Source organism: Chrysochloris asiatica, unplaced genomic scaffold (genome assembly GCF_000296735.1).
Source record: "Chrysochloris asiatica unplaced genomic scaffold, ChrAsi1.0 scaffold00076, whole genome shotgun sequence".
In the NCBI taxonomy this organism is placed as follows: domain Eukaryota; kingdom Metazoa; phylum Chordata; class Mammalia; order Afrosoricida; family Chrysochloridae; genus Chrysochloris; species Chrysochloris asiatica.
The window spans coordinates 6,150,004-6,162,230 of NW_006408594.1; the positions used below are offsets into that span (position 1 = coordinate 6,150,004).

The following is a 12,227-nucleotide window of genomic DNA, read 5'->3' on the forward strand; positions in this document are numbered from 1 at the left end:
GTGTGTGTAGCTAAATCTGAAAAATCCAACATGTGGAGCAACTGGTGGAAAAGGTATTGTCTTGTGAGGACAACCACAGAGGACTTGTGAGGACAAGTGGGGCAAGCACATCAACATACAAAAAATAAGCAGCCACCTGTTCTGACTTTGTAAGTCATCACAAAGCCTTCTTGATGGTCTACTTTACGTTGAATGGAATCAAATCTATTGTTATAGAGTCGATTCCAACTCATTCAGATCATACAGGACAATGTAGAACTGCCCCATGGGGTTTTCATGGCTGCACTCTTATGGAAGTCTTTCTCCTATGAAATGAGTAGTTAGTTTGAAGTACTACTGTTAGCAGCCCAGACCTTAACTAATGTGCCACCAGGATTCCTAATGTCAAATAGGAGAGGATTCAAAATGCCTGTCTAGAATCCCCTGCCACGAAGGCAGAATGTGGAGCAAGCAGTCACCATGACCCTCAATGCTCATCACAGATGGTATCAAATTGGGGAGGGGAAAAACGTCTCCTCTCACACTCAAATGTCCTCAGTTAGGTCTACATCCTCATGCCTGCATCCAGGTCCCACCCTGCTGCTACAAGCCTCTTAACACTTTTCCAACCAGCTCCACCCTGATCCTGGCAATGACCCTTTGTCCAGGCCTTCCTGGGCCTTTGCATAGGATGACTGCACTTGGTTCCATATTTGACCTGCTGTTCACTCTAAGCTTCAACACAATCCTGTTGAATTGATGACTTATCCAAGTCCCTAAGACATCACAGTCCTAGAGCTGGGTGGGGCGGAGTCAGAATCCTATCCTATTCTGTCCAGCACAAACCAGTCTCTCTACTTTGTGGGCTAGCAGGAGGATCCTACAGTGTTTGTACAATGGTTTGGATGGGGAGAAAAAGGGCTCTAGCCTGAACTCCCAGGGACACAAATAGATTGTGTCAGGATCTTTCTAACTTGTCCCTAAGGAAGTCCTGCTTAATTCTGACCTCATGGATGGCGATCCTGGGTCCTTGTCTCTTCCAGGAAAGTTTGTGATTGAGCGCATACTACAGCATGACCTATTCTCTTCACAATAAAACTGCTGATAAAAAGCTGGTGGAGAGTGAAGAAGTATCTTGCCCAATATCCCACAACTCTCAGATGACAGAAATGATCCAGCCCAATGCAGGTGTCATCCCTTTAACCCTGAGACCCTTCACTGCCAGAGAATGACATGGAGGAGAGCTTCCTCATGGACTGTTGAGAAGGACATCCTCAAGCCATCCAGAGGAGACTGCCTGGAGGAGGTGTGTCTGCCAGGGTGCAACTAGCCCAGCAGGGAGATCTGGGTGGCATTCTTGGGGAACTGTGGAGGTTACCTGGTCAAGCCAGCCTCAACCATGAATTTCTCCCAGGCCTGGTCATCAGTCATCAGGAGTTGCAGCTGCTCTTGGCTCACAGTGTCCTCATAATACTCAGAGGACAGATATTCCTCAGTGTCTAGAGAATAAGAAGAGCACGGTTAGAGGAAACTTGTTATTGTTGTTAGGTGCTATTGAGTCAGCATCGACTCATAGTGACCCTATGCACAACAGAATGAAACCTGCCCAATCCTCAGCCAACCTCACAATTGTCACGCTTGAGTCCATTGATGCTGCCATTTTGCCAATCCATCTTGCTGGGAGTCTTCCTCTATTTCTCTGACCCTCCACCTTACCAAACATAAGATCCTTCTTCAGCGACTGGTAGCTCCTGACAATATGTTAGAAATATGAGAGATGAAGTTTGTTCATCCTGGTCTCCAAGGAGCACTCTGGCTGCATTTCCTCCAACACAGATCTGTTGGTTCTTTTGGCAGCCAATGGCACTTTCAATATTCTCCTCCAACACCATAACTCAAAAGCATCAATTCTTCTATGGTCTTTCTTATTCACTGTTCAGCTTTCGCATGCATATGAGGTTATTGAAAATACCGTGGCTTGGGTCAGGTGGACTTTAGTCCTCAAGCTGACATCTTTGCTCTTCATAGAGGAGGAAACTAGCAGCGCATAAACCACCTTGAGTATAACATGATGGTTAAACATACATCTCCCTGAGCTGCTGTTACTTGGAGCCCCCCCTTTTCCCCCCTAAATGTTTTATTGTGAATTATGTGATAGTTTACATGGGAGAACATTAGTTTTACATTCATCCTGTCGTATATCGATCGTTTCATTGACATGGTTACAATCCCCTCCATGCATCATCAACCAACCAAAGTGTATACACTATAAAGCCTGCACCCCAGTCATCAGCACACAGCCCCTCTCCCTCTTTGGATCTAAAGTCCCCAGCTGCTACTTGGAGCCCTTTTGATAGTATACCATGGGAAGTGTCTTGAAATTTTGTGGAGGAATGAGTCAATATCAGCTCAGAGCAACCAGAAAGTGAGTCTTCCAGTCCCAGAAAATGACAGAATCCATTGATAACTTCCATTTACCATGTGCTTCCTTTGGGATAAGCACCATATCAGTGTCTTCACAATGTGAATTGTAAACTATCAGTGAATCATGATATTAGTTTCTTGGCTCAAGGGCAGCATTTTGCAAAAACAAAAAGCAAAGCAAAACAAAAAAAATACAATGAAAAAGATCAGTGCTATGAATGTATTAGGGAAGATTATTGTTTTGTGAATTATTTCATATGTAATACACTGTCTTGTGGTATCAAGTCAATTTGGACTCATGGTAACTCCATTTGTTATACAGCAGAACTTGGCTTTAGTTTTGTTTTGTATGTTTTAGATCAGGATTTCTTTTTATTCCTTGTGGTTTGAAATAGCTAACCAGAATAAATAAACAGGACTCTTTCTAGAGGCTGGGGTCTCCCATGTTTAGGGTTACCCAGTACCATATTAGGTTGACTGAGGTGTACGTACCCACAAGAGGCAGTCCAAGGGGCCTAGATGTATTCCGTTTTTTAGCTCCAGTTTTTGTGATGAAAATACTGCTTTTTGGATTTAAAACTAATGTTGACAGATTAAGTTATGGGGAAGCTTTGAGGGACTCGCTGAAGAAGCCCACCATAAACTCTCTTCTCCAAAAGGGGGATAATTCAAGGTGGCTTACTGAATGAGGTCACCCTCTTTTGCTGATCTTCAACCACTACTACCAATGTCATGGAGTTGTGACCCTTTCCTGGAGAAACGAAGAGACAATGAACCCAGAAATGAACTCTTCCGTCTAAGTCCTGCCCTCCTCAGGCCGATTTCCCAAGCTCACCTCTTCTGAGCTTCCTTCCTGGATAGTAAGCATCCATGACTGGGGATACTAGTTTCTGAGTAACTGAGACAGAAGAGAGGGGATCATGGACAACAAGGGAGACTTCTGTGTCTCCCCTCTTTTCCTGCTTGTCTGAGGAATGGGAAGAGTAGGATCTCCTCTTTATGCCTCATATTCCCAGCCCAAGGTAGATAAAGAATTTCTTTGATATTATACATGCATACATATATGTATTTGTTGCTGGTAAGTGCCACTGAGTCATTTCTGACTTAAAGCAACCCTATATAGGGTTCCTGAGGAGTAGCTAGTGAGTTTGAACAGCCAATCTAGCGGTTCAAACTGACCCTGCAGTGGAGCTTATCCTACAGTGCCACACGAATGGTGTCACGTTCATCATCAACAAGAACATTTCAATATCTATCTTGAAGTACAATGCTGTCTGTGACAGGATAACATCCATATGCCTCCAAGGAAGACCAGTTTATACCACTATTATTCTAACGTGTGCAATGATCACTAAAGCCAGAGATGACCAAATTAAAGATTTCTAGCAACATTTTCACTATGAAATTGGTCAAATATGCAATCAAGATACGTTGATAATTGCTGGGGATTAGAATGCAAATGTTGGAAACAAAGAGGAAGGATCAGTAGTTGGAGAACATGGCCTTGGTGATAGAATTTTGCAAGACCAATGACTTCTTCATAGCAAATAACTTTTTAAAACAATATAACTATGCACATGGTCTTCACCTGAGGGAATACACAGGAATCAAATTGACTACATCTGTGGGAAGAGACGATGGAGAAGCTCAATATCATCAGCCAAAATGAGGCCAGAGACTGATGTGGAACAGACCATCAGTTGTTCATATACATATTCAGGTTGAAACTGAAGAAAATTAAAACAAGTTAAAAGCTAAATATGACCTTGAACATATTCCACCTGAATAGAGAGAATGTCTCAAGAACAGATTTGACGAATTAGACACTGATGAAAAACCAGACAAGTTGTGGGATGACATCAAGAATATCATACAGAAAGAAAACAAAAAGGTCCTTAAAAAAAACAAAAAAGAAGGAAAAGACCAAAATGGATGTTGGAAGACACTCTGAAACTTGCTTTCTAGCATAGAGATGTTAAAGCCAATGGAAGAAAGGAGGAGGTAAAAGAGCAGAAGAGAAAAATTTAAAGGGCAGCTTGAGAAGATGAAGTCAAATGTTATAATGAAATGTGCAAAAGTTAGAAAACCAAAAGGGAAAAACACACTCAGCATTTATGAAGCTGAAAGAAGTGAAGAAAAAAAATTAAGCCTAGATTTGCAATATTGAAGGATTCTATGGGCAAGTGGACTTCTGGTGTGGCACTGTAGGATCAGCACTGGACTGCAAACTATAAGGTCAGTAATTCAAACCCACCAGCTGCTCTTTGGAAACCCTATGCAGGGTCGATATGAGTCAGAACTGACTGTTGTTGTTGTTCTTGTTAAGTGCCATCGAGTCGGTTCCGACCCATAGCGACCCAGTATAGAACTGACTAGATGGCACTTAATAACAACCACAATGGGTAAAATATTGAATGATGCTGAAGGCATCAAAAGAAGATTGAAGGAATATACAGAGTTATTGTACCAAAAATGGTTGATGTTCTACCATTTCAAGAGGTATTCTCTGATCAAGAGCCAATGGTACTGAAGAAAGAAATCCAAGGTGCACTGAAGGCATTGGCAAAGAGCCAGGCTCTGGGAACTGATGGAATACAAGTTGAAATCTTTCAACAGACTTATGCAGCACTGGAGGCACTCAGTGATCTATGCCAAGAAATTTGTTAGAGATACATATTAAGATTTTAGAGATACATATTTGTGCCCATTCTAAAGAAAGGTGATCCAATGGAATGCAGAAATCATTGGACAATATCATTAATATCCTGTGGAAGTAAAAATTTGCTAAAAATAATTCAAAAACAGTTCTAACAGCATATTGACAGGGAATTGCCAGAGGTTCAAGCTGGGTGTAGAATGAAAGATATCAAAGCTGACATCAGGCAGATCTTGGCTGAAAATAGAGAATACCAGAAAGATGGTTACCTGTGTTTTATTGACGATGCAAAGACTTTCAATTGTGTTACTCATGACAAGCTATGGACAATATTATGACAACTGAGTATTCCAGAATATTTAATTGTCTTTGTGAGGAACCTGTACATAGAACAAGAGGCAGTCATTCAAACAGAACAAGGGGGCACGGAATTGTTTAAAATCAGGAATTGTGTGCACTAGGGTTGTATCCTTTCACCATACTTATTCAATCTGTATGCTTAGCAAATAATATGAGAAACTGGATTATATGAAGAAGAGTGTGTCATCAGGATTGGAGAAAGACTCATTAACAATTTGCAACATGAAGAAGACTTAAAATACTTACTGATGAAGGTCGAAGACCACAGCCTTTACTATGGGTTGCTCTTAGATGTAACGAAAACAAAAATCCTCACCACTGGATCAATAAATAACATGATAAATGGAGAAAAATTGAAGTTGTCAAATGTTCACTTTGCTTGGATCCACAGTCAACACTGATGGAAGCAATAGTCAATAAATCAAATAACGTATTGCATAAAGCAAATCTGTTGCAAAAGATCTTTTTAAAAATAGAGTCCTCGTGTGGCACTGTAGGATAAGCATTGGACTGCTAACTACAAGGTCGGTGGTTTAAACCTATCAGATGCTCTTTAGAAGTCCTGCACAGGGTTAATATGAGTCAGAGCTGACTTTATGACATTTAGCAGCAAAGTACTCAAGAGTAAAGATATCAGTTTGAGAACTAAGGTGTACCTACCTGACCCAAGTCACAAAATTTTCAGTCGCCTTATATGCATATGAAAGTTGGACAGTGAATAAAGAAGATCGTAGGAGAATCGATGCATTTGAAATATGGTCTTGGCAAAGAATATCAAAAGTACCATGGACTGCCAAAAGAAGAAACAAATCTATGTTGGAAGAAGTACAGCCAGAATGCTCCTTAGAAGCCAGGTTAGTAAAAGCTTATTTCTCATACTTGGGATATATTATCAGGAGGGACCAGTCTCTGGAGAAAGACATCATGCTTGGCTAAGTAGAGGGTCATTGACAAAGAGTAAGATCCCAGAGGAGATGGATTGACACAGTGGCAACATTGAGCTCAAATGTAATACCAGTTGTGAGGATGGCACAGGACCAGGCAGTGTTTTTATTCTGTCGTGCACAGAGACACTATGAGTTGGAAGTGACTCGATGCCACCCAAGAACAACAAGAAGAAAGACCTTGTTATGTGTGTATATATGTAGTAGTGTGTATATATGTAAAGACTGGGATATAGATGTGTTTCAGTTTTGAGAAATTTCCAGATTTTGGAAAGGAAATACTCTCCTAGCAGAGTCTAAGTAGCATCCTGTAATCCAACATTAAATTTTAAATTAATTTAGGGAATTAATTCATCAGGGAAAGGAATATTCCCATGAAACCAACCTGTTGCTATCGAGTCCATTCCAACTCTCACTGACCAACAAGACAGAGTAGAGCTGCCTCGTAATCTTTCTAGAATCACATTGTCACATCTTTTTCTCTCAGAGCAGTTGGTGGGTTTGAACTGCTGACCACGGATCAAAGAACAGTAAGTCTTAAAAGGTGGAAGAGTGGCTGCTACCACCATTTCTCCTGGCCCTAGTGTCGAGATTCAAAACTCCAAGGGGCTTTGAAAAAGCACTCAGTCTTGGAATCAATCTGTGCAGGGGAGGGAAGACCCAGGAGGGAAGGAAGGCAACCATCTGAGGTTCTTTGGTGGAGGCACTAGGCTCTGGACTCACATGGATATCTGATAGGAGGTACACTCCACTCCTAACATCTTCTTGACTTCTCCTCTTGTGGGACTACTAAGGGGTGGTTGGCCTGGGCCAGGGAAGGCGGAGCCTAGACTCCTGGACTGCCCACTGATTGGCTGGAGGTGGTCTTGTGCTGCATTCATCTCTGGATGTCAGTAATGGCTGTAAGACTGCTTATTCCAGCTCAAGACACTAGGTGGTGTTTTTTGGTGGCTGAAGATACAGATTAGCCCAAGTATGGGGCAGGTGGGCCTGGACCATGGACCCTAGTCCACAATCCCTTAGCCCTGGTCATTGTGACTTCTCCTTATCTCTCTCTCCTCCAGCTTGGTCTCAGAAACATGGTTCCCCATGAGCACCTAGTAACCCCACATCCTCAGTGTGCAAACCAGATATTATTCAACAAGAGACCATATGTTTTCACCAGGGAATGGTACCCCTCATGTGTCAGAGTATTTCTGGACTCCACAGGGCATTTGATGACTGATTAGTTTAGAAACAGACTGCCTAGGTTTTCTTCTAAGGTACCTCTGGTTGGACTCGAAACTGCAGCCCTTTGGTTTGCAGTTGAGCATATTAACTGTTTGTCCTCAGGCATCTGCTAACCTTAAGTCTCTGTGAAGGTTCCCAGGGCCATTATTGGGGAGTTCCTGACTCCTAATCTTTCCTCTCCTGCCTTATTTTCAGCGCAACTAAGTAACTCACAATTTACTCTTGACGGTGGTTCCTAAAGAGTTTGATTTGGTTGCCTTGGCAACTCAGTCAGGTGACTGATGGGATGGAAGGAAAACAGTCCTGAGGAGAGAGGACTTAGGAAACCTAGTGTTGATTTGGGGACAAGGGGTTGTTTTGTGGTTTATTTGACGTAATTCTCTGAAGGGAGAGAGGCAATCAGGATTTAGTGAGAGGGAACCCATAGCACGGAATCCATATAAGCAGTGATGGGGTGGGGCTGGGAGAAATAACTGAGAGCTAGGTCTCTCCAGGGGTGGTGGTAGGAGGGAATGTGAGGTCATTAGGGTGAATTCTTGCACAAGGAGGTGACACCTGGTAATCAGGTTCTTAAGGAGCTCTGGTAGTGTAGTGGTTACGAATCGGGCTAGGAACCGCAAGGTCAGCAGTTCGAAACTGCCAGCTGTCCCACGGGAGAAAGATGAGGCTTTCTGCTCCTGTAAAGATTTATAGCCTCAGAAACCCTGTACAGGGGTGCTATGAGTCGGAACCGACTCCACAGCACACAACAACAACAATCAGGTTCTTATCATTGTGAGCACAGGGCTGTGATGTATGTGCACACGTAGTGCCACCTGGAATAACAGTTTCCAAGTAGAGCGGAAGGGAGCCAGCACTCAATGAAGACCTACAGCACGTAGTCACATTCTTGGTCCACGTGCTCACATTATATCTGATGTTTGTAACAACAAAGTGAGAGATGCTTGTCATTTTAGAGCTGAGGGTCAGTCCTAGTGTGGCGCTGTGGATTAATGTGTTGGCCTGCAAAGTTGGCTTGAACTGCAAGGTTCAAGTTCACCAGGTGCTCCTTGGAAACCCTATACAAGGTGGCTATGGAAGTCCAGGTCAGATAGCTGCATGTGGAAAAGTCAGTTTCATGGGTCTCTTATTCTCCCCTGGGAGCTGACCGGCAAAGTTGGGCTGGCAGCAGGGCAAGATCTACAGTGGACCCTCTATATCCAAAGTCCATGGTCTGCTGAGAGCTGAGAGAGAAGGGGCCCTTTATAGAAGGTTAGACCAGATGAGAGGTCAAATAACGTTTCAGGTTTCTGTCAACCATCTCTCTTTGTGCAAGCATGCCTATGTCCCCACTTCCTCCTGGGCTGTCCTTACCTCACTTGTGAATTATTCAATGGGCAAGAGGAATAAGGGCAAAATGAACACCTGGTCCAGGACCCCTTGGAGAGGACCAGGAAGGAGATGCTCCCTTAGGTCCTGGGAGACTCCACATGGAATCTCCTTGGACTCAGAGGCACACTCATCCAATTCCCTTCTTACTTCTTGATTTGTCTATAGACTAACTCAGGTTTGAGGGGCCACCCTGAATTCCAAATCCCGAGAAGACGAAGAAGGACTACCTGGGCTGAATTGGTGGCCTGCTGAGGCCATGGTGACAGCTGTAGTCTCTGAGTTCTTCTTCACAGCTCTTTTGTGTCAAGACAAGAAGGAAGCTTTGCTTTACCCCTGTGAGAAGAAAACAAATGATCAGATGAACTATGGGCCAACAGTAGCCACAGGTGCCAGTGAATGCCCAGGTCTCCTGGGAACCAGTGTGGATGGCAGCAAATGTAGACCTGAACCGGACTTGAACCAAAGTGTGTGTCTACAGGCCTCAGACAGGAGCTACATAAAGTCACCCAAACTCAATTGATCCAAACTCATTCGAGCTCCCTCTGACCTTGCAAGGCACGTTAGTAAGACTTGTTAGGTTAAAAGGGGCAGAGACTCAGAGGGTGAGACAGGAAAGTGAAGTTGTTGTTGTTGTTAGATGCCAACCAATCAGTTTTGACTCGTAGCTACACCTGTAACAGAGTAGACCTGCCCCAGAAGATTTTCTAGACTGTAGTTTTTACCAGGGAATCCTAGTGTTGCACTATGAGTTAATATGCTGGCCTGCAAAGTTGGCTTGAACCACAAGGTTCAATCTCACCAGCCACTCCTTGGAAACCCTATACAGTGTTGCTATGGGTCAGAACCGACTCAAGAGCACTTAACAATAACAGTCTTTACCAAAAGGGAAGAACACACTCAGAATTTCTCAAGCTAAAAGAACTGAAGAAAATATTCAAACCTCAAGTTTCAATATTGAAGAATTCTATGGGCAGAACAATGACTGATGAATACTAACTAAGCATTGTGGTTTGAATCAGCCCATGGGCACATTGGAGTCTTGATGTGGTGCTACAGGATAAGCAGTCTATTGTTAATCTAAAAGTTGATGGTTCAAACCTACCAATTGCTCTTTGGAAACCTTATACAGGGTAGCTATGAATGTTAACCAACTCCATGGCACTTAATAACAACAACAATAGGCATCTTGGAAGAAAGACCTGGAAATCTGCTTCTGAAAGATCGCAGCATAGAAAAATCGTATGGATCAGTTCTTCTTTGCACAAATGGGGCCATCAGGACTTGGAGCTGATTCCACAGCAACTGATGTGTTTTCTGTTTTTTGTTGTTGTTGTTTGGTTGGTTGGTTGGTTTTGGTTTTGGCCTGGGGTTAGACTATAGGCTGGTCAATTCCTAGAAAGAAAGGAGGGTTCTGGAGGGAGCCCAGGTGACACCTGACCCTGCCTGACCCTGACAATAACATGACCAGAACTAGGCACCCTCACACCCCAGTCTTGCCCAAGCTGTCCAGATGCAGAGGGAGAAAGGCACTTGGAGAAGCATCTCCCTCCAAAAGCATCTCCCTCCATGTAGGGCATGTTGCTTGGCCAGGGAAAGAGAGTTAGGACAATGTGTTCCTGCTGAGTTATCTTTAATGACCTCCCACGACCAGAGTCAAGGAGCTCTGTGGACAACTCCTAATCAAAATGCCCTCAGGTCAAATGCCAAACTCGGAACTCTCCAATTGATCCACAGGAGAAAAGATTGCTCCAGCTGTTCCTGTAATGATTACAGCCTGTGGGGGCAGCTCTACTCTGTATCCTGGGTCACCTTGACTCTAAATCATCTTGATGGCACTTAACAACAGTGACAAAACCAAGTTCAAACTCATCACCCAGGCTCGGGCCCTCCTATCCTACTCCAAGACCTCTTACTTTATACCTCACAACTCCTCGTCTCCATGAATACCTGACATCACCCATATTCCAGGATTCCTGCTTTCTCCACCTCTAGCTGCTATGCCTTGACTCAGGTGGTTTCCTTCTCCTGGAATGTCTTCATCACTTTCCCTGCCAGCACAAAAACGACCTTCTCCCCAGAAGGGCTCAGATGGGAGCTCTTTAAAGATAGTCACCCAACCAATTTAAAGAAAACTACTCCAGCTCCTTCAGCCCTCTTAGACCAAGTCAGTAGGTCCAGTTAGGATACTAGGAGCAGAGACTCAGAGACTGATACAGGAAACTGAAGTTATTATTGTTGCTGTTAAGGGCTTTTCAGTTGGTTTTGACTCATAGCTACCCTATGTGACAGAGCAGAACTGCCCCATAGGATTTTCTAGGTTATAGGCAAATCGGGTAGACGTGCAGTGAGGAGCTCCAGCAACAACACAGAATACCGGACCAAGCAGGCTCAGGGGATGGTGCTAGAACTCTGAACCACATATAAAGGAATATTTAGAAGATTGGAAGGCTTACAGCCAGGGGAATTTGTAGCAGAATCAAGAAATCCATTGCTTTCTAATTCAAGACGCTCAGCTAATCCTGGAGCCGCCATCTTGGGAGAGACTAAGTGGGGGAAGGATCAGAACAGTCACGAATGCCTGACAAAACCACGGAGATACAGATGTGGACATTCATTTTTTGGTATCTGTTCATTAGTCTCTTGCTGTCTGTGTACCTCCATTCTGGTGGACTAGAGGGGATTCCTGAGCAAATGGATACCCCACCCCCACCCCTGGAGGGTTCTAATATGCAAGTGCACAGGTATCCTTGAAATTTAAAAGTGAGTTTCCATTTAAAACGAAATGGCCACCACTTGTCTGTCAGTTTGTCATACTGTGGTGGCTTGTGAATTGCTATGATTCTGAAAGCTACGCCACTGGTATTTTAAATAACCAGCAGGGTCACACATGGTGGACAGGTTTCAGATAAGCTTCCAAACAAAGACAGACTAGGTAGAAAGAGTGACAAATTACTTCTGAATCTTTAGTCACTGAAATCCTTAAGAATAGCAGAAAAACACTGTCAGATAAAGTGCCGGAAAATGAACCCCTCAGTTTGGAAGGCACTCAAAATGTGACTGGGGAAGAGCTGCCTCCTCAAAGTAGAGTTGACTGTGATGATGAGAATGGAGTCAAGCTCATGGGAGTAAAGCCTGCGGAACGTTCATTTGCTGATAGGGCACAACTTAAAATGAAGAGAAACAGCTGTAAACATCTTTTGAAAATTGGAACATGGAATGTACGAAGTATGAATATGGGAAAATTGGAAGTTGTCAAAAATGAA

At 43.5% G+C, this 12,227-nt stretch overlaps 1 protein-coding gene across 1 annotated transcript in view; it reads right to left on the reverse strand.

Annotated features, from left to right (window-relative positions):
• LOC102836851 (apolipoprotein L3-like) overlaps positions 1 to 3,275 on the reverse strand; it is a 10,517-nt gene extending 7,242 nt beyond the window's left edge. Inside the window, exons 1-2 of the mRNA XM_006865285.1 lie at positions 3,239 to 3,275; positions 1,358 to 1,478 (exon numbers count right to left, since the gene is read on the reverse strand). Coding sequence (XP_006865347.1) covers positions 1,358 to 1,478; positions 3,239 to 3,275 — 158 coding nt within the window. The remainder of the gene's footprint in view (positions 1 to 1,357; positions 1,479 to 3,238) is intronic.
• Positions 3,276 to 12,227: the final 8,952 nt, after the last annotated feature.